At 37.6% G+C, this 21,445-nt stretch overlaps 1 protein-coding gene across 1 annotated transcript in view; it reads right to left on the reverse strand.

Annotated features, from left to right (window-relative positions):
* The window catches only part of LOC141539663 (rho GTPase-activating protein 29-like), a 75,298-nt gene extending 57,644 nt beyond the window's left edge, over positions 1 to 17,654 (reverse strand). The window contains exons 1-2 of the mRNA XM_074262741.1: positions 17,474 to 17,654; positions 12,497 to 12,814 (exon numbers count right to left, since the gene is read on the reverse strand). Coding sequence (XP_074118842.1) covers positions 12,497 to 12,758 — 262 coding nt within the window. The 5' untranslated portion in view covers positions 12,759 to 12,814; positions 17,474 to 17,654. The remainder of the gene's footprint in view (positions 1 to 12,496; positions 12,815 to 17,473) is intronic.
* Between the last annotated feature and the right edge of the window lie 3,791 nt (positions 17,655 to 21,445).

Genomic DNA, 21,445 nt, shown 5'->3' on the forward strand with positions numbered 1-21,445 from the left:
TTACAATATGTAATTATCACAATCTTTAGTCACTCAGAAAATACTAATGGTAAAATACCTTTTGATAATCAAAATACACATTCTTGATTCAACTAAATATTTATTAAATATCTATAATTAAGAGTTTACTGTAAAGGGCTGAAACTTTGAATAGATGCACTGGAATCAGACAACCGAGCACTTAAGGTTAATTACCTATTGGACAATATTATGCTTGGAAAATGGCCCTTCCCACTATTCTGTGCTGGTTCAATCTTTTGGTGTATACAGATAATTGAAGGAGGGATTATGGAGTGAAGAAAGACATGCCAGGGTTACTTTGACTATGGACAAGGTAGAGAGAGGAGGTTGTGGGGTGTTCGTGGAGTTTTTGCCAATTTCCTTCACTTCTCCCCCTAAAGACCAAAGACTGTTGCTTATCCCGACTCCAGCTGATTCTAAGGCATCCAGGATGCTAACCCAGACTCCACAGTCTATAAAAATATTTTCACAATCTATGGTCATAGGACTGCCTTACAGGTGATATCACTAGATTGAGATTCTTTAGTAATTAGTCTCCTCTGGAAAACATCCAAAGGGAAAAAAATCATTTAACTTCTCTGAGACTATTTCTTCATCAGTAAAATGGGGATAACATTTGTATTACAAACCTCAAAGGATTACTTTGAGTTTCAAGTAAGGAACTATACATATACATATTTAAATTATGTGCATGATAGGTTAGAATCCTCAAGTTAGACTAATTTATGACAAATCCCACTGTAGAATATATTAAAACAATTTCAATCTATTTAAAGTTTCAACACTAAAGCCATTGGTATTTTTCATTTCATTCAGCTTATCAATTGAAAATAAATTAGTCAGTTCCATTTTCTGGTCCTCAAGAGTTAACACAATGCTGCTGTATTTATATTGCAAACATCTATGGAAATAGTTAAATAATTTTTTTAAAAAGCCATGGCATTTTTCTTGATTTTTGAAAATGATGATACTTCAAAATGACAATTACATTGACCCTCATTAATTCACCTTAACTCTCTGAAATAGAAAGATCCTGATTATTTTCAGGATGTATAAAATTCTCATAATCTTTACTAAAATGTGGCAGAATGAAATGAGAAAAAACTTTTAAAGTAGCGAAGTGATATAAGAGAGCAACCTAATGATATTAATAACATAGGTAGAAAGAGAATTGAACTAGATCAGATAGGAACAAATCTGAGTCTAAATCAGGCTCAATACTAAATTAGCTGAGTGACCTAGGGGTTCTAGACTAGACCTCCTCCACACCCAATGACCTGAGCAGACTAGAGGTTCCAGCCACCTTCCATACTCAATGAACTGAATGGCCTGGATATATCAAGTCATTTCACTTCTACAATCACCATCACTACCCAAAAAGTCGAACACATATTATAGTGGCTGTTATATACCAGACACTGTGCTAAAAGCGTTACAGTTATTATCTCATTTGATTCTTATAATAACTCTGGGAAATAGGTGCTTTATCATCCCCATTTTACAGCTGAGAAAACTGAGGCATGAAGTGACTTACACAGGGTCACACAGCTAGTGAGTGTCTGAGGCTGGATTTTGAACTCAGATCCTTCTGAGTGCCAAACCTAGGATTTTGAGTTGTACATCTTCCCATTTAAAATGAAATTACTAGGAAATTCTTTAGTAAGCCCCATAACATTAAATGTTTAACATTCTTCTAACTCCTCAGCTTTTATCTATTATTCAGAATTTTATTTATCCAACTAGCTAAACTGTGTGGGTCAGCTGAATAAATAAAATGATTTAGAAGGTTTTAAAATTCTTAAGTCTACAAAGTATCCCTTTGTATCCCAGCCAATTTTGGATTCAGCTTTGAAGGGAGGAAAAGGGTATAGCAAACTCCCAAGTTAGTCCATCTGTTCAGGTATTAAAAATCTACATTAAAATCATTTTCTTATTATTTTACATGTTATGGATTCTCAATGGTTTTTTTAAGAACACAAAAATAGGCTAAAAAGTGAATAAGGCCCATCAAAAGTTGTATTAACTCTAGATATGGCTAAAATGCAAATTGGTTTAGTCAATTCTGCAAAGTCATTGAGAATTCTGGCTAAACTTCTGGATTGCTAGAAATAAGAGATCAAAGAAAGAAGAAAAGGACTCACATATATAAAATTACTCCTAATAGCTTTTTGTTCTAATAAATAATTGAAATCAGGAAGTAAAGGAGATGCCCACACCTTTTGGGGGATAGTTGAACAGATTATGACATATGAATGAAAGGAATATCATTGTGCTATAAGAAATGATCAGAAACAAACCTGGGAAGATTGCATGAATTGATAGATGGAGGAAATAATCAGAACCAGGTAACATTTATGCAGTAAAAGTTTTGTAAGGAAACACACTATTGAAATGTTGAAGAATTCTTATAAATGCACTGATCAACCGTGGTACTTGAGGACTGATGATAAAAGACAGTTCTCATTTCCTGAAAGAGAAGTGATGGCTCAAAGTGCAAAATGAAGCATTCATTTAATATTAGACACTTTACTTATTTTTAGAAGAATTATCTTTTTTGGTTCACTTCACAAAATGGGAGTGAGGAAGAAAAGGAAGTTAGTAGTAGTATCATCACTCGAAAAGAGTAATTGGAAGCTTTTTCTTTTTAACACAGGAAAACTGTTCAAGAAAATCAGGAGGAAACAAGGAAGCTTTGAAAGCAACAGCTTCATTGAATTTATTATACACCTTTAAAATCTATCTAATAAATTTGCCATTTCACATATGATGCTAATTTTCTATCCTTAAAAGAAAATGGATTTGTGGTGTTAGGCCTATTTCCTGCACAAACAGATATTTCAAAACACCATGACCATTTGATGCCAAATTCCAGTAAAGAAACTGCAAAATTCAAGCAGATGTTTCTGTTTGTGAAAGGATTTAGCATGATTTGATGTTATCAAACAGTTAATTCCTGATTCCATGCTTGCTTCATGATTTGCTGTAAAAACAACACACTATGCTGACAACAAATGTTTCGCCTTTTTGCTAGGATACTAACTAAAAATGGGACTTCAGAATAAGTCAGTAGATAATGCTTATATATGACAAGGATTATGACCTTACAAAGAAAAATAAAGTTTTTAAATGCTATCTTATTCAGGATACTTCAAGTACAATATATAATTTAACATTTAAGTTTTTTCAAAATTGACAAAACCAAAGTTTCATTTAGAGGGCATTGATTAGGCAATTGGATAAGAAGAAGTAAGACAAAATAGTGAACGTTTTTAAACTGTTTGTCATTGTCATTGTAACTAAAAGACTGCAACAATAAGATATAGATTAAGTGCTACTTTTCCTTAAAATGATCTTTGGGAAAAAGTTATCAAACTGTGAATACCCTTTGATCTAGCAGTGCTACTACTGGGCTTATATCCCAAGGAAATACTCAAAGAAGGGAAAGGGACCTGTATGTGCCAAAATGTTTGTAGCAGCTTTTTTCGTAGTGGCTAGAAACTGGAAGATGAATGGATGTCCAACAATTGGAGAATGGTTGGGTAAATTATGGTATATGAAGGCTATGGAATATTATTGTTCTGTAAGAAATGACCAGCATGATGAATTCAAAAAGGTTTGGAGAGACTTGCATGATCTGATGCTGAGTGAAATGAGCAGAACCAGAAGATCACTATACACTTCAACAACAATACTGTATGAAGATGTATTCTGATGGAAGCAGATATCTTCAACATAAAGAAGATCCAACTCACTTCCAGCTGATCAATGATGGACAGAAACAACTACACCCAGAGAAGGACCACTGGGAATTGAATGTAAAATATTAGCACTACTGTCTACCCAGGTTACTTATACCTTCGGAACCCAATTCTTAACATGCAACAAGAAAATTGGATTTACACACATATATTGTATCTAGGTTATACTGTAACACATGTAAAATGTATGGGATTGCCTGTCATCTAGGGGAGGGAGTAGAAGGAGGGAGGGGAAAATTTGGAAAAATGAATACAAGGGATAATGTTATAAAAATTACTCATGCATATATACTGTCAAAAATTATAATTATAAAATTAATTTTAAAAATTATCTTTGGAAAATCAGTGGATACCTGTAAACATCAAAACCAAAATTTTATGTGCAAAAAGATCACACTCAATTCCAGGGTAGAAATTATATTAATTTTATATTCCTACCTTTTTTTTTAAATTCACTGTGAAGAAACATTTGCTGTTCAATTCCTGTTTTAAACTGGAAACTATTCCTTTAAGAATTAGCACATTCAAAACTGCCTTAAAGTTAAAAAAGAAAATCTTTCTGGAATGGGTTTTGTTCTTAGATAAGCTTAAATACTGAAATAGGCTGTACTCTCCTCTTTGGAAATATTTACAAGCATATAGAGCAAGCAGTCCCTAACTTAGGATGGCTTCTGTTCCAAAAGTTCATTTGTACAGAGCAGAAACAGTACCACTAGATACCTTGAGAAAATTCTCAGCTCAGTCCTTGAAAGGGGTTGGAAAAATGGGGGAAAGGCAGCCCCCTTTGGATGGGGCGATGGAAAGGGAGCAGAGTACAGTGAGGGGAGTAGAGAGTATATGGAACCTCTAGCAGCTGTCATAGCAGCATGGCAGGAAGAGGCCTGCCTGAGGGGTGCCAATGCACAAGGCAATGGCAGAGGAGGGAAGGGCTTAAGCAGCACCAACAACATTCTCTCCTCATTCAACACACTTTTCTCCATTGCCAGGTGCTGGGCCAGACCCTGGGCATACAATGACAAAACTAAAATGTCTTTGCCTCATTTACATGGTGACTTGGGGGAACAAGGGGAGGGAACAAGAGGTTCATCCTAGCCCAGGATTCCATGGGAAGTAAACGCTCTTGAGACAGGAAAGCGGTAGTTATTGATATCTCTGGACTACTAGTCCAGAGGAAGATTGCCAGGGTTTAGCTTTCCATTAAATGTGAAAGAGCCACATTTTCTCCAGATCAGTCAGAACTGCCCTGAATTCAATTCCAGCACTAGTTATTAAATAGATCTTTTGGGCAGCACCCAGGTGAGGGGGGCCTTTAGTCACTGCGGATAATGCAGGCAGGCTACAATGGCAAGGACCTTGGATCTTAGCATGAGGACCTGAGTTCACATTAGGCTTGTGTTCCTCCTGTGGATGTGTGACGTTGGCCAAGTCACTGAACTTCTTGGGACCTCAGTTTCCTCATCCTAAGTTTAGGAAAACATATCATTCGATTTATGGAGCAGAAAAAACAAATAAACAAACTTATGACATAAAAACCAATTATTTTGCAATAATGCAAATGTGAAAGATATACATTAGAAATACATAAAGTATATCAAGAAAACTCAGGAAGGGAAAGAAGTCATTAATGACTGGAGAAGGGGAAATTGGGGAAGTCTTCAAGCTTATATGTTGGATTTTAAAAGGAAAGGGAAAATTTTTTTTAAATGCACTCCAACAGAGAAAACAACATGAGCAAAAACAGAGTTGGGAAAGAGCAGAGTTTGTTCTAGGGACAGAGATTACTAGAGTACACAGAAGTAGTAGCATGAGATAAAAACTAGTAGACTGGCACATGTAGGCTTTGAATGCCAGGCTAACCATTAAAGAATTTCTAGCAAAAGTAACCTAAAAGGGATCACTTTTTTTTTCTTTTACTTCATGTTGCTATGGTCAAAGAATTCATGATCTCTCAGACAAAATTCTATTTATAGGCCTCTCCAAAGACAAGTCCTCAACAAGGACAAATGATAATACCCTGCTTGATGTGGTTTCCTATTTCTTAAATGCTTATCACATAATTTAGAAGAGAGAAGTACATGAAGGCAGGAAGGAATAGCTCACATTCACAGGGCATTTTGATATTTACCCCCTTAGTAAGAAATAAGCCTGGCAACAATGTGGAGCATAAAGTAAAGGAGTGGCTGACCCTGAAAAGACCAGTCAGAGAATTACTGTAATAGTTGGAAGAGGTAGAACAAGGAGAGGAAAAATAAGGTTCTTTAATTTGATAGTACTGAGAGGAAGAAAAGGATTTAGGAGGAAGATAAAATAGCTGAATAGATCAGAAAGCTAAGAAAAAAATGAAATAAAAAAATAAGTTAATAAGATTCCCTTGTCTGTAATAATGACAGTTTATTGCCTTGAAAAAAGCAGAACAGATTTGAAGAAAGATAATAGAAAATGTGTTCAAGATGTCAGTTTCATCCTATAACATCCCAATTAAAATTAAATGTTTGGTGAAACTAACACTCCTATATATATAATTCACTTCTTAAAACAAGTTTCCATATTAGTGTTTAAACAATAAATCCGAAAAATCTGAGCTTTAATATTAGGAAATAAGTTCAAATACATTTTGAAACAAGAGTCATAAATATCTAAAAGCATTATCAACTATATAAAACTTATTAGGAAACCAGATACTACCTAAAAACTTTTTATTAATTAAAATTAACTAGACTGACCCACTGAAATATGTAATAATATACACCTAAGGTAATCACTAACCACAAACTTGAATTAGTAGTTAGTTATACTCCAAGTATATTCATATACTGTGTTGTAATTAAACTTTAAGTACATATATAATTGAGTGCTTCAGCATTTTAATATAAGATGCAAAAGTTACCCTTATAATTATTCATAATGCACTTTAATGATACTGGTTAGAGATCTAAAACTGCAGACTCCACATCTGCTACAAAGTATAAGAAGACTCTATTAGCAATCTTCTACTGAAAATAAGTAACTTAAGAATTCCTATGTATCCATTTCCAAGTAAAAAGGAGTCCCTATACTCTAATATCCTCTAATCTACCTGTAGTTAAAATTTTAAAAATTAGAATCAACAAAAATACAGCCTGCTAGATTTTCATGCACAACATATCCTTTAAAGAAATGAGCACAGAATACATAAGTCTTTAGAAAGTACTTCACTAACATTTGTTTATTCTATGAATCCTATTCTAAATGTCAAGATTCCACAAACACTTGATAAAAAAAATCATATCATCAAAATATACATCAAAAACGTTCTAACTGAAAAATAGAATAATTTCCTAAGTTGTATCAAAAATTCAATATTTGACAAACAATTCTTTACTTCCACAGCACTAAGTTTACCTAATAAATATGTGATATTCACTAAAATGTCTAATTTCAAAATCCAAACAAAAAATAAAGTGTATATTCACAGGATATAAGTCCTATACACAGTTCAAAACCCTGTATCACAGATGAGAAAACTAAGACCCTAAATAGTAGCTGAGTAGGTTGTCCAAAGTCACACGATCTATTAATGAAAAGCCACTACTGGCTTTTTAAAAATTATTTTTTTTGTTAATGGAAAGGCAGCACTCTTTATGGTACACATCATGCTTTATTATATGACTGAAATTTAATCTACTCAGACCCAGGGAATCATTTACATCCATATATTGTTATATGCATATATACATAGGTAAGGAAAGACTAACAAAACTGTAAATTTCTATTTCTAAAGTTCGATTCTCTTGTCTTTGTGCTTTCATACTAACTTTCTCCCTTCCCTTTAATGTTACAGAAATAGAATTACTAATTCTGGTCTTCTGGTTCCTCTCAGGCATCCCAAAGAAAGCAATGTATTTTTTTTAAAGGGCAAAAGATAATTTCCTTCTAACATGGAGTCATTTTACGGAGAAATAGAATCTACAAGGCCATGTTTAAAGCAGATTACAAGAGCTCTTGTTATTTCTGGGAGTCTACAAAGAAAATCAAATCAAGTCTCTGAGATATTAAGCTATATGAAGACCTTTATTAACATGATTAAAAATTAATGTCAATTAAAATTCTGATGAGTAAAATGGCAAATACATTAAAGCAAATATTCAAGAGACTATTTTAATTATATCATAAATTGACAATTATCTGCTCATCTCTAGACTAAAGGATTAAAATATTTCAAACAAAAATACACACTGAAAATGAGAACATTTTTTTCAATAAAAGATGGAGAAAAAGAAAAAATAGGAGATGGCTATTCAGTTGTTCTCTATTTCTTGACAGAAGAACAAAACGTTAAAATGCTCTTTTGGCCCCAATTATTTTGACTCCCTTCACTAAATCCAAATTGAAACCAATTTACTACATGATATTCCCACAATCAAAAGCTTTGTACAATAGGTTGATAAGGGGCTAGATATCAAATTTATATATTACTTTTCATTTTCAATGTTCTTTAATCAACTCATCTGATGCTCACAATAAGTAGTGTGAAGTGAGGAATTGTTGAAAAGGATATTTTAAATTGAAATCCATTATCAAAGCTAAAACCAAATCCACATTTAAGATTTCTCTCTCATCATTCAGAAGTAATTTGTCTACTCTATTAAATATATCTTGTATTAAAAAAAAACCATATCAAGTAAAAAGTCTCACAGTATCCCATCATAAGATATCCCGAACCCCATGATCCTGAAATTAATTCATGGATTTTGGCAAGAGACATTTCTTAAAGGTACACAATTTATATTTTCACTGGAGAGGCATTAAAAAACAAAACAAGAATAATCCCACCTTTAATAATCAAAAGGAACAGGAATAGCTAATAGTTTTTTTATGTTAATAAACTCCAACCAAAGTCTTCACTGATAATTGATTACAAATTTTTTATTTCTTCTGAATTCACTTATCATAAATTTCAGGGTACTTATCAGGAAGTCCTATTTCTTGGAGATATAATCAAGCATTTAAGGTTTACATTGCTCTTACGGGTTTTTTAAAATTAAATTTCAGTTATTCGACATGTTTCTATACTCTTATACTTTTATCTCCTGGAATAGTCTCCTCTTGCTAACTTCTATTTATTACATTTTTATCTCCACTTCCATTAGAGCTAGATATCCTCTCCCATCTTATTTTCTTAACTGCCAAATAATTAAAACCAGTAAAAAAAACTTTTAGTGATTAGTAATGTACCAACTAGTTTTAAATTACCAGCATTTTCTACTTATAAAATGAGTGATTAAAGATAAAGGAAGCAAGTAGGAAACAAAGGATAGAATGTTTTAAATGTAAAAGTAACCAACTTACACATACTATCCCTCTCAGATTTGATGAATTGGCTAAAACTGAACTCTTTAGACACAAGTTTTACTTTATATGGAGATTAATAAAATATTAAAAATTCCAACACACAAGTCAGCTAAGAATAATTCCTGTGATAACTTCTGTCTCCTACAAAGAGAGATAATAATTGGACAAACTATCCTGCTGGTAGAGGACAAAGCCCAGAGCTTGGGAGTCACAAGAGTGTCCCTGAGTAGCATCTCTCCACACCTTGGCTTTCAAACGAGAGACTTAGACAAGAAGCCTTTCAGGATTTCTTTCAACACTTTAACTTCTTAGATGCTGCCAATCAATGTCATCTGGGTCAAGCACACTCCAACTCATTAAATGTCGAACAACAAAGTTGCCATTGATCAATCATAGTCAGATTTCCAAATTAAGCTATTAAAACAATGGGAAAGTTAACACCTATCTTGTATTCCTTTCCCAACAGCATCAGCACAAAATAAATTTTTCTGCAGATGGTTTTTTATGGACAAGACAAGACACTCAGGGTCCTTGGGTGAGATCTCTTTTGGCTCTAAATCTATGGTCCTATGAGATCTTCCCTATATGTATCCTATATCATCCAAAGTGTAGAAATTAATTAGTTTTAAAAGCCAGATCTTTTGCTTTTGTTTTTAGTTATCAAACTTTTTTTTTTACCATCACTAAACTAAAAACAGAAGAATTTAAAAGGGCAAGGGGGAGTAGGTGGTCAGATAATAGTCATAAGCTTAATCATATGATTCCAATTTACCATCACTCATTTCAGGAGAATTTACTCATTACCCATAAAATGAGGCAACAAAAATAAATCCTTCTTCCTCCCTCCTTTCCTGCTCCCTCATAAAACATGGCATCCCTGGCCCACCTTGTTCTAATTCCATGGCACACAAGTTCTAGGAAAGGGGAACACTTCTTGTGGTCTTTGAGGCCTCCCCTTTGTCACCATCAATCACCAAGGCTTTCTGTTCTGAGTTTCCCCTTCCTCAGATCTGTTAAAATTTTTATTTTGTCAAAAATTTAATAGTCATTTGTTAGGTAGTGATCCAGCCTTAACTGTCACATCTAAACAACTTTCCTCCTCCCCCATTCTTGTTGATTCTTCTCTGGCATATGAAGCTATTGATCACCCTTTCCTCCGGATTTAGTGACATTGCTAGGCCCTGGTTATCCTCCCACCTCTCTGAGTGTGCCTTCACATTCACCACCACCAATGATTCAGTCTCCACCTCAAGATAGCTGAGTGTGGCTGTCACCCTGGTTCTATCCTGGATCATCTAGTGATTTCATTAGGTTATTAGGTTCATAATGGTTCAATTATCATCTCTTGTAGATAAATAGGCAGTTGCCCCAAGCCTGAAGTCAGGAAGACCTGGTATTTAAAAACAGTCTCAGCCACTTCCTAGTTCTGTGACCCTGAACCAGTCCCCTACCTCTGCCTGCCTCAGTTTCCTCATCTGTAAAATGAGCCAGAAAAGGAAATGGCAAACTATTCTAGTATCTTGGCCAAGAAAACCCCAAATGAGTTCAGTCATGAAGAGTCAGCAACTGAACAACAATAAATGTGTGTGTATATATAGTCTTTCCTGAGTGCTAGTCACCCATCTTCAATTGCCCACTAGACATTTTGAACCAGAGGCTTGTCAACATTGAAAATTCAAAAGGCACAAAATAGAATTCATGGTAATACAGAATCATGGTTTTAAAGCTAAAGGAACCTTAGAAGTAAATTATTTTAATCTCATTTTATAGATGAAGAAACAGCTCTATGGAAATTAAATGGCATACTTAGGATCACAGCTAGTAAGAGTATGAGATTGGATTTGAACTCAACTCCTTCTGAATGCAAATCCCACCATCCTTTCCACTATATATCACGTTATCTTTCTTCACGAAAACTATTCTTCTTTGGCTGAAGCTGCCTTCATTCTTCCAGTCACAACCTCAGCATTTTCCTTGACTTCTTTCTCTCTGTCATCCAATCATTTGCCAAATCTAGTCCACTCTCATCCCACAATCTCTCATATTCATCCTCTTCTCTCTCCACTTTTGCCTACACCTCTCTCTAATTTGGGCCCTCAATATTTCTCACCTGTCCTAATGACTTTCTAATTAGCCTTCTTCCTCAAGTCTTTCTTTATTCCAATCCATCCTCTACCCAGCTGCTAAGAGGATTTTCTTAACTCACACATCTGATCATGTCATTCCCCTATTCTGTTCTCTGCCTTCAGTGGTTCCCTATTACTTTTAGAATGAGATAAAAATGCTCTTTTGTCTTTTGTGCAACATGGCTCCAGCCTTCCCTTCCAGCTTCCCCATAACTTCACTCTTAGTCCAGCTAAACTGGCCTTTATGTTGTTTCTCACATACAACATTCCATCCCTTTGTCTTTTAACTCATTCTCTTCCCCATGTCTGGAATGTGCACCCTCCTCACCTCTGACTTTTAAAATCTATTAATTCTTTCAAAGCTCTGCCAAACAACACCTTCTACATGAAACTTTTCCTAATTACACAATTGGTAGAGCATTTCCTTCAAAATTATGTTATCTATGCTTGTAAATTTTTTATGTGATGTGCCTTTGTCAGTACAGAGTAAGCCCTTTGAAAGCTGGAACAATTTTATTTTTATCTTTGTACTTTTTACTGCATTGCAATACTTACACACATTCTAGGGCCCTAACAAATGCTTGTTAATTGCTTTATAGCAATGTATATAAAAATCTTTAACACATGAAAATATTGATTTTTTCCCCAAAATAAATTTCCTGGCTTAAATCTTAAGAATCATTTTTATCCTCCTGTGTAAAAGGCTGAAACTACTTCTGACTGTACCTTGATATAATAAAGGGTGGGTTAAGAGCTAGACTGAAATTAGTCTAATTTGGGAAGAAGGTAATTCAAATCCTATGAAGGAGAATTTTTAACACTATGAGAAACTGAATCTAAGCTAAAATGTCAGTAACTCACTTTTGAATTATAAAACATTCGTCTATTAAAGTCCAATGAATTGAACTGAAGTTGATTTATAAAAATTAAACTACAAAGCCCTCAAATTTTCCCTTTCTCAAACTAGTAAATCTGAAGGTTGAGTACTATTCTCTTATAGCTTCCTTAGATTTTACAGCTATCCTCAATGTGTTGTATTAGGTCCAATTGAGAAAGAGATTACATGGTAATTGAGTAAGAAAGCATCCCAAAGTCACAAGTACCATTAAATATCAATTGTGTTGAATAATATTAATAAATCAGACAGTCAATAATTGAAGGGGAATTCTGTTACTATTAGTGCTAGATACACATAAGCATAGCTAGTTACACAGATTTGGCATCCTGGCATGCTACTAAAACAAAATAGCTCATACACACCTTCTGAAAGGATGGTTTCTTTCAAACACAGCAACAACTCGGCAAACCTTCTGACATCATTGACCAACTGCTTCACGTACTCTGGATCAATAATGGGGCTGTTACAGCAATTTGGGTTGGAATTTATGCTGCTCAAAGAATTGCTTTTGGTGCAGTGCCCCATCCTCCAGTTTCCAGAATTAGGAAGAGGGAAAAGATTACATAGAGAAAATCTGGCAAATGATAAACCACGCTTGTTACTTCCACCGTTCTGCCGCAACATCCCAATTGTTGCAGTGCTTTCAGTTAATGTCCTTCTCGTAACAGAAAATGGAAAACCTTAAAGAGAAAAGAAGACAATTATTAGATACAAATTCATGAGAATTTGATTTACATTCCCAGTACTTTTTTTTTTCTGAGAACAAGAAAGTATTTTGGGAGAAGATATAGTTGCCCTTCAGGCATCAGAACCTCATGCATTAGTATTGACCTTTAAAATAACCCTATTTTTTCTACAACATTTATTAATGGGTAATCAATCTGTTTAAATGGGTTTTTTTAAAAAAATTAATCTTTAATTTAGACAACTTCTTGGGATATAAAATTCTCAAAGTTTATCTATAGTAAAATGTGCCTCTTTTATCTTGAAGCTTACCCCTTTTTTTTTCAAGGTTAGGAATGCCCTAAAATCTGCTATTTCCTAAAATGGTAAGTATCTATATTCACCCAATATTGCTCAATTAAGGAATATATCACATTCCTCCTTTTATGAATATATCACATTCCTCTTTCTAGACTTCATCTTTCCAGAATGAAAGAGTCCTTTTTGGGGATGTGAAAATGATGCAATTTTGCTCCAATTAAATCTGTTTAGTATGGGAGAATTAATTTGATAAAAATTAATACAAATCATTTTCTCCATCAAATTCATTAACTCCAAGAGAAAAAAGATGAGAAAAGCAATCAGAATTGAGCAGGTATATCGAGAAGAGATTCATGTTAGAGACAACACAATTTTGAGGGTGTTGAGGAACTGATATATACATCTGAAATATACCAAAAACATGAAAAAAAAACTCACACCCTATTAATATAAAAAAGGCAATGGAGAGCCCATTAACAACAATGGATCTTTATGAAAACTTTTTATTATTTACAAATTTTTTTCCAGTCATCCCTAACTTTATCAAGGCCTCTGCAACACTGGTCCTCATCCTTTACCTCTTCCTAAAGAACCTACCATTTCTAGAGCTGAGATGCTGGGCTTTACACCAGGTCAGTCTCTTACTGGCCATTTTCAAACTAGGAATCCTTAAACCCCATTCTCAGCTTGCAGGCTCTCCTTTAGGGGTTGGCCTCCCTCTTTTAGAATATAAACTCCTTGAGTAGGATCGTCTGTCTGCCTAGTCAGTATTTTTATTTCCAGTATTTAGCACAGTTCCAACTAAGGAAGTTTTATTGGGTTTTACCACTCACTCCATCAAAATTATTCAAACTTCTTTGAAAGAAAATACCCTCATTTAAAGACTCCTGGACAATAAACATTGGACAAGGCATATAAGTGGAAGAGGTATGCTCACAAAAACTAATTCTCACTCTGATGAACAAAATAGAGTCCAAGATGAAGAAGGAATTCAATCTCATCCTCTTTCCTTCACTCAGTATAATTAAATCAGTTGCCAATCTTGTTCCCATCACATTTCTATGGCCTAAGGTCCCCTTCTCACCTCTCACCTCCTTTTTGTTCCTCCTCTGTAATGTCTGGGCTAGCTTTCTAGAGGTCCTCTGGAAGGGCCTTGGTTTCAGTGAAGGAATGCAGAAGGCAGGAGAGCCACCAGGATGGTGGGAAATAGATGGAATTCTCTCTTCCAGTCCTTCTTAGACCTTATATACTCTATTACAATTACATCGTGACAGCATACTATGTATGTGTGAACTAGAGAACCATTACATCACCATACTAAGTATATATGTGAATTAGAGAACCATCATCTCATCAATTCCACTAAGTTAAACTTGCTTCAAGTATACTTCCCCAGAGTTCTGGCCCCCTACACTCCTGCCTGGAGTCTCTCCACACTGTAAGCCATCTCCACCAGGCCACAAAAGGGATAAAGCCAAGTTGGCCTTCTGTTGCTCAAATAGACCTCCAGTTCTGGTGCCTTTGCATTGGCCGGACCCCATGCCTGAAACATTCTCCCTCCTTACCTCCACCTCTTGGATCCCCTGGCTTTCTTTTAAAGCTTTATTGAAGTGCCACTTTCCATATGAGATCTTTCCTGGTGTCCTTCCCTAAACTGCTTTGGATTCATTTTGTCTAAGTCCTATAAATATGTATCTGTGTACAGGTTGCTTCCTCTATTAGAATAGACTCCTTGAGGGTAAGGACCATTTCCTTTCCATCTTTGTATCCCTTGAACTTAGTACAGTGCCTGGCATATTCCTTGCAGGATTGACTTCCCAAGGTCACACATCAACTAAGTAATGTCAGATATGGCATTCAATCCAACTCTCACCTGTCACTTGGTCTTCAGAGCAAACTAAGAGAAGACTCATGATATACTTTCCTATATGAATATTCACCTATTCATTTTCTTAACTCAAAATATATCTTCCTCAGAAAATTCCAATTATAAAAGATTTCCACATTAAACTGGCATAATTTTGTGCTGATTCTCCTAGCATTTATTTCACTTCAAAACCAAAGTATTTATAGATTATGAAGAAAAACAATATAGAAATGGTAGCCAGGACTATTAGGCACCTACAACCAAAGGACTCCCAGGTGAAGCTTGAACTGTACAAATAGACAAGTGAACAAAAACTGTCTGTGCAATTCTCCCCAGATTCCCATGGAGCCCTTTTCATCCCCTAGCCAGGACAGGGGCCCAAAACTGGACTACCTTTTCTGTAACGTTTTAGCTTCTAAATCAAACATCTGTTCCATATAAGGTTTGATTTCCCTATTTCCATGTGGTGTTCTTCATTAGAATGCATGCTCCTAGAGGGCTGAGACTGGGTTTGCCCAGAGTTTACCATAGAGTTAAGGGCTTCCAAAATGTTTGTTAACTGACAGAATGAAGACATCAAAAATGAATTATTGCACATGCCAAAATGCCTTTTATCGAATTGGTTGGATTTTGAACTAGCAGACACTTTAGCCTAGCCTACTGAGCTCACAGAGGAGAAAACTAAGACTTAACAAGCGCCAGCACAGTTTAAACCCAGGGCTCATCACCTGAGGCAGTGTACTAAGATAGAAAGAACCAATGCTCTAGGGCCAAAGCTCCCAATCCAAGTGCATGACAAGACTTTGGGCAAATCACTTAAAACTCCCCCATACATGCCTAGGCCTCCATCCCCAGTATAAAATGCAGGGATAGCTCAAGTACCTTTCAGCTCTGACCTTAGGGTGGCATTTCCTACTGTTTCCTAGCTGTGACTTGGGTCACCAGGATTCCCCCCCCCCTCAAAAAAAAAGACACTTTAGAATATAAATATTTCCTATTTAAGAAATGAACTATTCAACCGACATTCTAATTTTATATCAACATCTGTGCATTTCTCTCTTACCATTTCTTCCTCAGGAAAAAAAAAAAAAATGTGTGTTATTTCAGAAATCTGCTCTTTCAGCACATTTTTCCGACGAGGTAGGCTCTTACTGCTGAGATATGCCAGACAAAGTTTGGGAGGTTTGTCCCTGTCTTTCTCTCCTTCCCCCCAAATATAAAATCCAAAGTGCACAGCCCCAAAACGTTTAGGATGGGGTAGGGTGCACACCAAAAGTGACAGTTCATTTCAGCACTATCAAATCGGCCCTTAGGTAATGATTTATAAAGCACAGCTGGGCTCTCCCAGCCCTGGTCGCTGGGCAAGGGGAGCCACGCACGGTTTTTCTTGGGAGGAAACTTCCGCCGCTCCCCCCTCCCCACTCCTGCTGGGAACCGCTCGGATTTCTAACAGGCGAGAGGGGAAGTGGGAGAATCTGGCCCCACGCTCCACCTCCTGCGTTGGCCAAGCTGCCCCAGAGATCATTCCCCAGGCCAGGATGGAAATGCTTTTTGGAGACCAACGAGGGGGCTTCAGAAACAGAAACAAGGAAGAGAAGGGAAGAGGAAGAGGAAGAGGAAGAGGAAGGAAGGAAGGAAGGTCGAGGGGAGATGGGAAGGAAGGAAAAGAATTGAAAGAAAGGACGAGAGAAAGAAGAAAAGAGAGGAAGGAAAGAAAATGGGAAAGGAAAGAATAAAAAGGAAATTAGGTTAGGAGGGGGAGAAGAGGAGAGAGGGAGGAAAGGGGAGGAATACTGCCGACACCGCGCTCCCTGCAGCCTGCACAGGTAACTGGATGGCCCCGGGAGACGGGAGTTCATTTCCACACCCACGAAACTGGCAAGGAAAGGTAAATAGGGGCCCACGAGGTTCCGCATCATCCGTTGGGTTTGCCTTATGGCACTCCACCAGAACCCCACAGTTCCCCTTCCCAGCCTCCTCAAAGCATAGTAGCGGATGCAGGGGACCTCGACTTCTCGTTCCGGACGAGGGAGGGCGGGAGAAGAGGCGGGCCGGGAACACTCCCGGCTGAGGGTCCCGGGGACGTCCCGGGTGGGGGGGGTCGCCCAGGCTTGGAGCCAGAAGGTGGAAGTTGGGGAACAAGGGAGGGCGGCTGTGCCCGGAGCGGCTGCCGAGAGCCTCCCTGGCCAGCCGGTCCCGCACCTGCTGCCCCGTCCAAGTCCCATCCGGTCCCGTCCCGTCCTGAGAAGCTCCGCACGGGACCGAACGAGGACGAAGACCGGATCGAGCTCTCGAGGTCTCCGAGGCGGCCAGCACAGCTCGTCCCGGGACCGCGACCCAGGACCCGGAGTCAGAGCCCGGGGAGAAGGGATTACAAGCGGGGCTGAGCGGAGGACGTCAGGGGAAGGGGCTGGGTGGGGCCCGCTCCCTGCGTGTCTCCTCCTCCGCACTACGGCGGTGGGGAAAGAGGGGCTCGGGCTACACTCACCCGGGGAGCATCATCGCGCTGCGGCGGGTGCGCCGGGCCAACATCGAGGTCCTCGGAGGTCGCGGCCGAGTCTCGTAGCCCACAGCCCACGGAGAAGAATCCGCCCTCCCTGGGCCGCCCGGAGCAGAGCGACTTCGGCCGCCGCAGTCAAAGCCACAACCCACTCCGCCGGCGGCCTCAGCTCCCCGCCCCCAATGAGCCCCGAAAGGGGCGGGGCCTCGGCTCCCCGGAGTAACAGGTGGAGGGAGGGGCGGCTAGCTTGTCCGGGACCTCCGGCTTCTCCCGCATTCCTCCTGCAAGCCGGGGAGCCCGAGCTGGAGGCTGGAGCAGGCACAGAGTGGCCGGCCCGTAGCCGGCTGTCAAGGGCTCCGTGCGGTCCCGAGGAGCGTGCTCGCAGGGCATGCGGTTAGTAGCAGACACGCGAAGCAATTAGCCAGAGACCAGACCGAGCTCAGGCTCCCAGATTGGCCCGCTGCTGCCGCGGTCCTGGGACCAAGTGCTTTCTATCGAAAGAAAGCTCCCGGGCAGGTGTTGATTGGTCAGAACGTGGGGGCGAACAGGCTTTGTCACTGCATTTTCTCCCCATCGCGCCTTTGCCCGGGCAGTTTCCCATGGATAGACTGCTCTCCCCTCCTTACCTGCCAGTCCCTCTCCTCATTGAAAAGGGGGTTCAGTCGCATTTTCTTCTGGAAGATTTTGCCCATCTTCCTCAGCCCCCAGTCACTAGTGACTCCTCAAACCTCCTTGCATTTAACTACTTTCCATCTAGAAATAGAGGTCAGGAGTTCTTAACCTCAAGTCCATGAAGCTGTTGTCAGGTACTCTGGTAACTGTTCAGTATCTGGAACAAGCAGGTGCCACAGTAAATAGCATGCCAGTCTCTCTCATCTTCCAGAATTCAAGTGTGGCCTCGGAAAATTTCTAGCCATGTTATCCTTGGCCCTGAACCCTTTTTGCCTCTGTTTCTTCATTTGTCAAACGAGTTGGAGAAGGAAATGGCAAAGAATCTACTCTAGATCCTTTGGCAATAGAACCTCAAATGAGGTCACTGAGTTGGACACAGCTGAAAACTACTGAACAACAATTTCAATATAATTGGTTTTCTTTTGTAATTCTATGTAAGTTGCATTTAAAAACCTGAGTAATATTCTGTTGGCTTGACTAGATTGTCAAAGAGGTCCATGACAAAAAAAAAAGGTTAAGAACTTCTGATATATAACCCAATGACATAAATGAAATTTATATTAATTTTATATTTATGAAGTATATGGCTTTTTTATGCATTGGTTTCCCCGTGCAAGCTCATTATAAAACAAAGAGTGCTTCATTGTTTCTTCCCGTGTGCCTAACAAAGAGTAAGAGTTTGATAAATTTAATTGACTGATTATTGACTGGTTGAATACATATGTTGCTCAACTGATAAAGCTCTTCTAGAGTAGTAAAGATTATAGCTACAGAATGACAGAACTGGGAAAGAACTCAACTTCTTCATGTTACTAATAAGGAAACTGAGGCCCAGGGAAGCTAGATTATTTGCCTAAGGTCACATACAGATCATAGGTTCATCAATTTAGAGTTCAAAGAAACGAGGGAAGCCATCTATTCCAACCCCCTCATTTTATAGGTTAAAATCAAGAAATAAAAAGTGACTTGCTCAATCATACCCTAGTTGTTTTTATATTGTATGTTTTTCTCCCCCTCCTCATTAGATTGACTTCCCAGGGAAGAAGGGATTTCGTCTTTTGCCTTTTTATCCCCAGCCCTACCTCAATTTGGTTGTGCACAGTTAATTCTTCTTTTTTTTTTTTAATCTGAAGTAATCACTTTAATACATTTAAATTAGCACATGAATATATTAATATGATATTTTACCATCAATTTATCATAAAGAACTCAATGCCTTCCCCCTTTAAAAAAATCTCAAAATTATCAGAAATATAGTTCTATGTGTCATACACATACACACATTCACACAGTTAATTCTTAATAACTACTTGTTAACTGACTGAATGTCTATGGGAGAGTCCTGTAGACACACAAGACTGCTCTACTGGCTACCAAATCAAGGTCACCCCAGGGGCAGAGCCCTAGATGCACCCAATTAAACAAGTTGCTAACAGTCCGGTTATATGTGGCAGCAGAAATAGGCTTACTTTCCAAAGGTCAAGTATGGTGCCCCCAGGCCACTGCCAGGTACTGTGACTGGAAACTGTGTCCTTCCTGTCAGTGTATTTGCTATAAGATACTCTATCTTACCTCTCAGCTGATGACAACTTTGCCTAACTTGCCCTAGAACCAAGGGCCCCTTTCTCGAGAAGGGAAGTCTCTGAAAAAAGAAGAAAAATAAAAGAAAATTTAAAAAATATCCAAAGGTATCTCTAAATCCCTATCACTCCCTATCACTAGAATCACTCCTAGGGCATTAAGAAAAAAAACTGATTAAAAGAATTATAGAACACAATAATAATATTTCAAAAACCTCAACAACCAGCCCATTGCCTTCCAGGATAGACAAAACTGACCAAGCAGGTTATTAATCTTGATTCCAAAATGGATGCAATTGAGAAACAAGGAATCAATTCAGACCCAGTGCTGGAACTGAATATGAAAGACATCACATGTGCCCAGGAACTCTGAGTTGAGCAGAAAATTTGGGGGAAAATACAACAGAAGCAAAAGATTCCTAAATTATTACCAAAATATGATGTTGCCAAATTATAATGGGAGGCATTTTTAAGTACCTAAGAGACTGCTAAACATGAATCAGAAAGGTATGGATTCAAATTTTGCCTTTGTTTTCAGATATGACCAATGTAAGGGTTTCTTTTATTTGATTGAAAGTAAGGTTTGTTTTGCTTTTGTTTTTTAAATTTGTGAATGGGAAGAGAGATGAGGGTAGATGACAGTAGTGACCAAATATATATAACTGGTGAAGCATTTTTCTTAAGTGCACAGAATGAAAGGAAGTTCAGAATGAAACAAATAAGTGGAACAACTTTGCAACTAACTATTTATCATATACTTTTCAAAAATAGTGAATGATAGAGATTCATCATTTCAGACAGCTATCTATTCTTCATAAAAGGAAATGTTCATTTTCCAGTGATTTTCAAGTTAAAAATAAAAAATTATTCTAATTTTAAAAAAATCTCTGTCACTATTCTTGTACAAAATCACTTCACCTCATTTGAGCTCACTTTGCTTATTCTCTCCCCCCCCATCTCAACTTTGAAGGTCTGTTTGCAAACTTTAAGATGCTATATTAAAAAGTCTTTACTCAAACTGCTAATAAACTGGGTTTACTTCAAAGTATCCATTTCCAAATTTAAAGATGTTGGAGTTGTGTTTTGTTTTGTTTTGTTTTTGTTTTGTTTTGTTTTGTTTTTGGTTAAATTTGCCTGAAATATAATTGCCAGCCTATCCCCTAAACCACAATTCATCATGACACCGTCTCAGAGAACAGAAAGTCATTCTGATGACATGCTTTTCAAAGATTTATGCAAAAAAAAAAATCAGCCACCTCAGTACCAATACATATGTCAGGAAAAGAAATCAAAGAGTTTGAATAATGAAATTTTCTACACTACTCTATGAAATTTAAAAATAAACATGATAGTACTTGTCCCGAGAAAAGTGTTACAGCTAAAATACTTTTGAAAATCTAGTCCATATGAACCATAGACTCACTTATGGAAGATTTGAAAAAGGAAACTTATCTACAGTTTCTTGACCATAATTAGACAGTATAACAAAATAGCTCTCTCATTCATTAATGCTTTTCATATCCAGCTAGCTATTATCATGCCAAATTTAATTTTTTCATTAAACTTTACCTAAAAGAACATGGCATTCTTATGGAATCTCTTAAAACAGTTTACCTCTTTCCTTAAGGCGGTAAAGAATAGACTTTCTGTCAGTGATTTTTCTTGAATGAATAAGCAAGAAAAGCAAATGAAAGTCTCATGGAAATTT

Source organism: Sminthopsis crassicaudata, chromosome 4, assembly GCF_048593235.1.
Source record: "Sminthopsis crassicaudata isolate SCR6 chromosome 4, ASM4859323v1, whole genome shotgun sequence".
Classification (NCBI taxonomy): domain Eukaryota; kingdom Metazoa; phylum Chordata; class Mammalia; order Dasyuromorphia; family Dasyuridae; genus Sminthopsis; species Sminthopsis crassicaudata.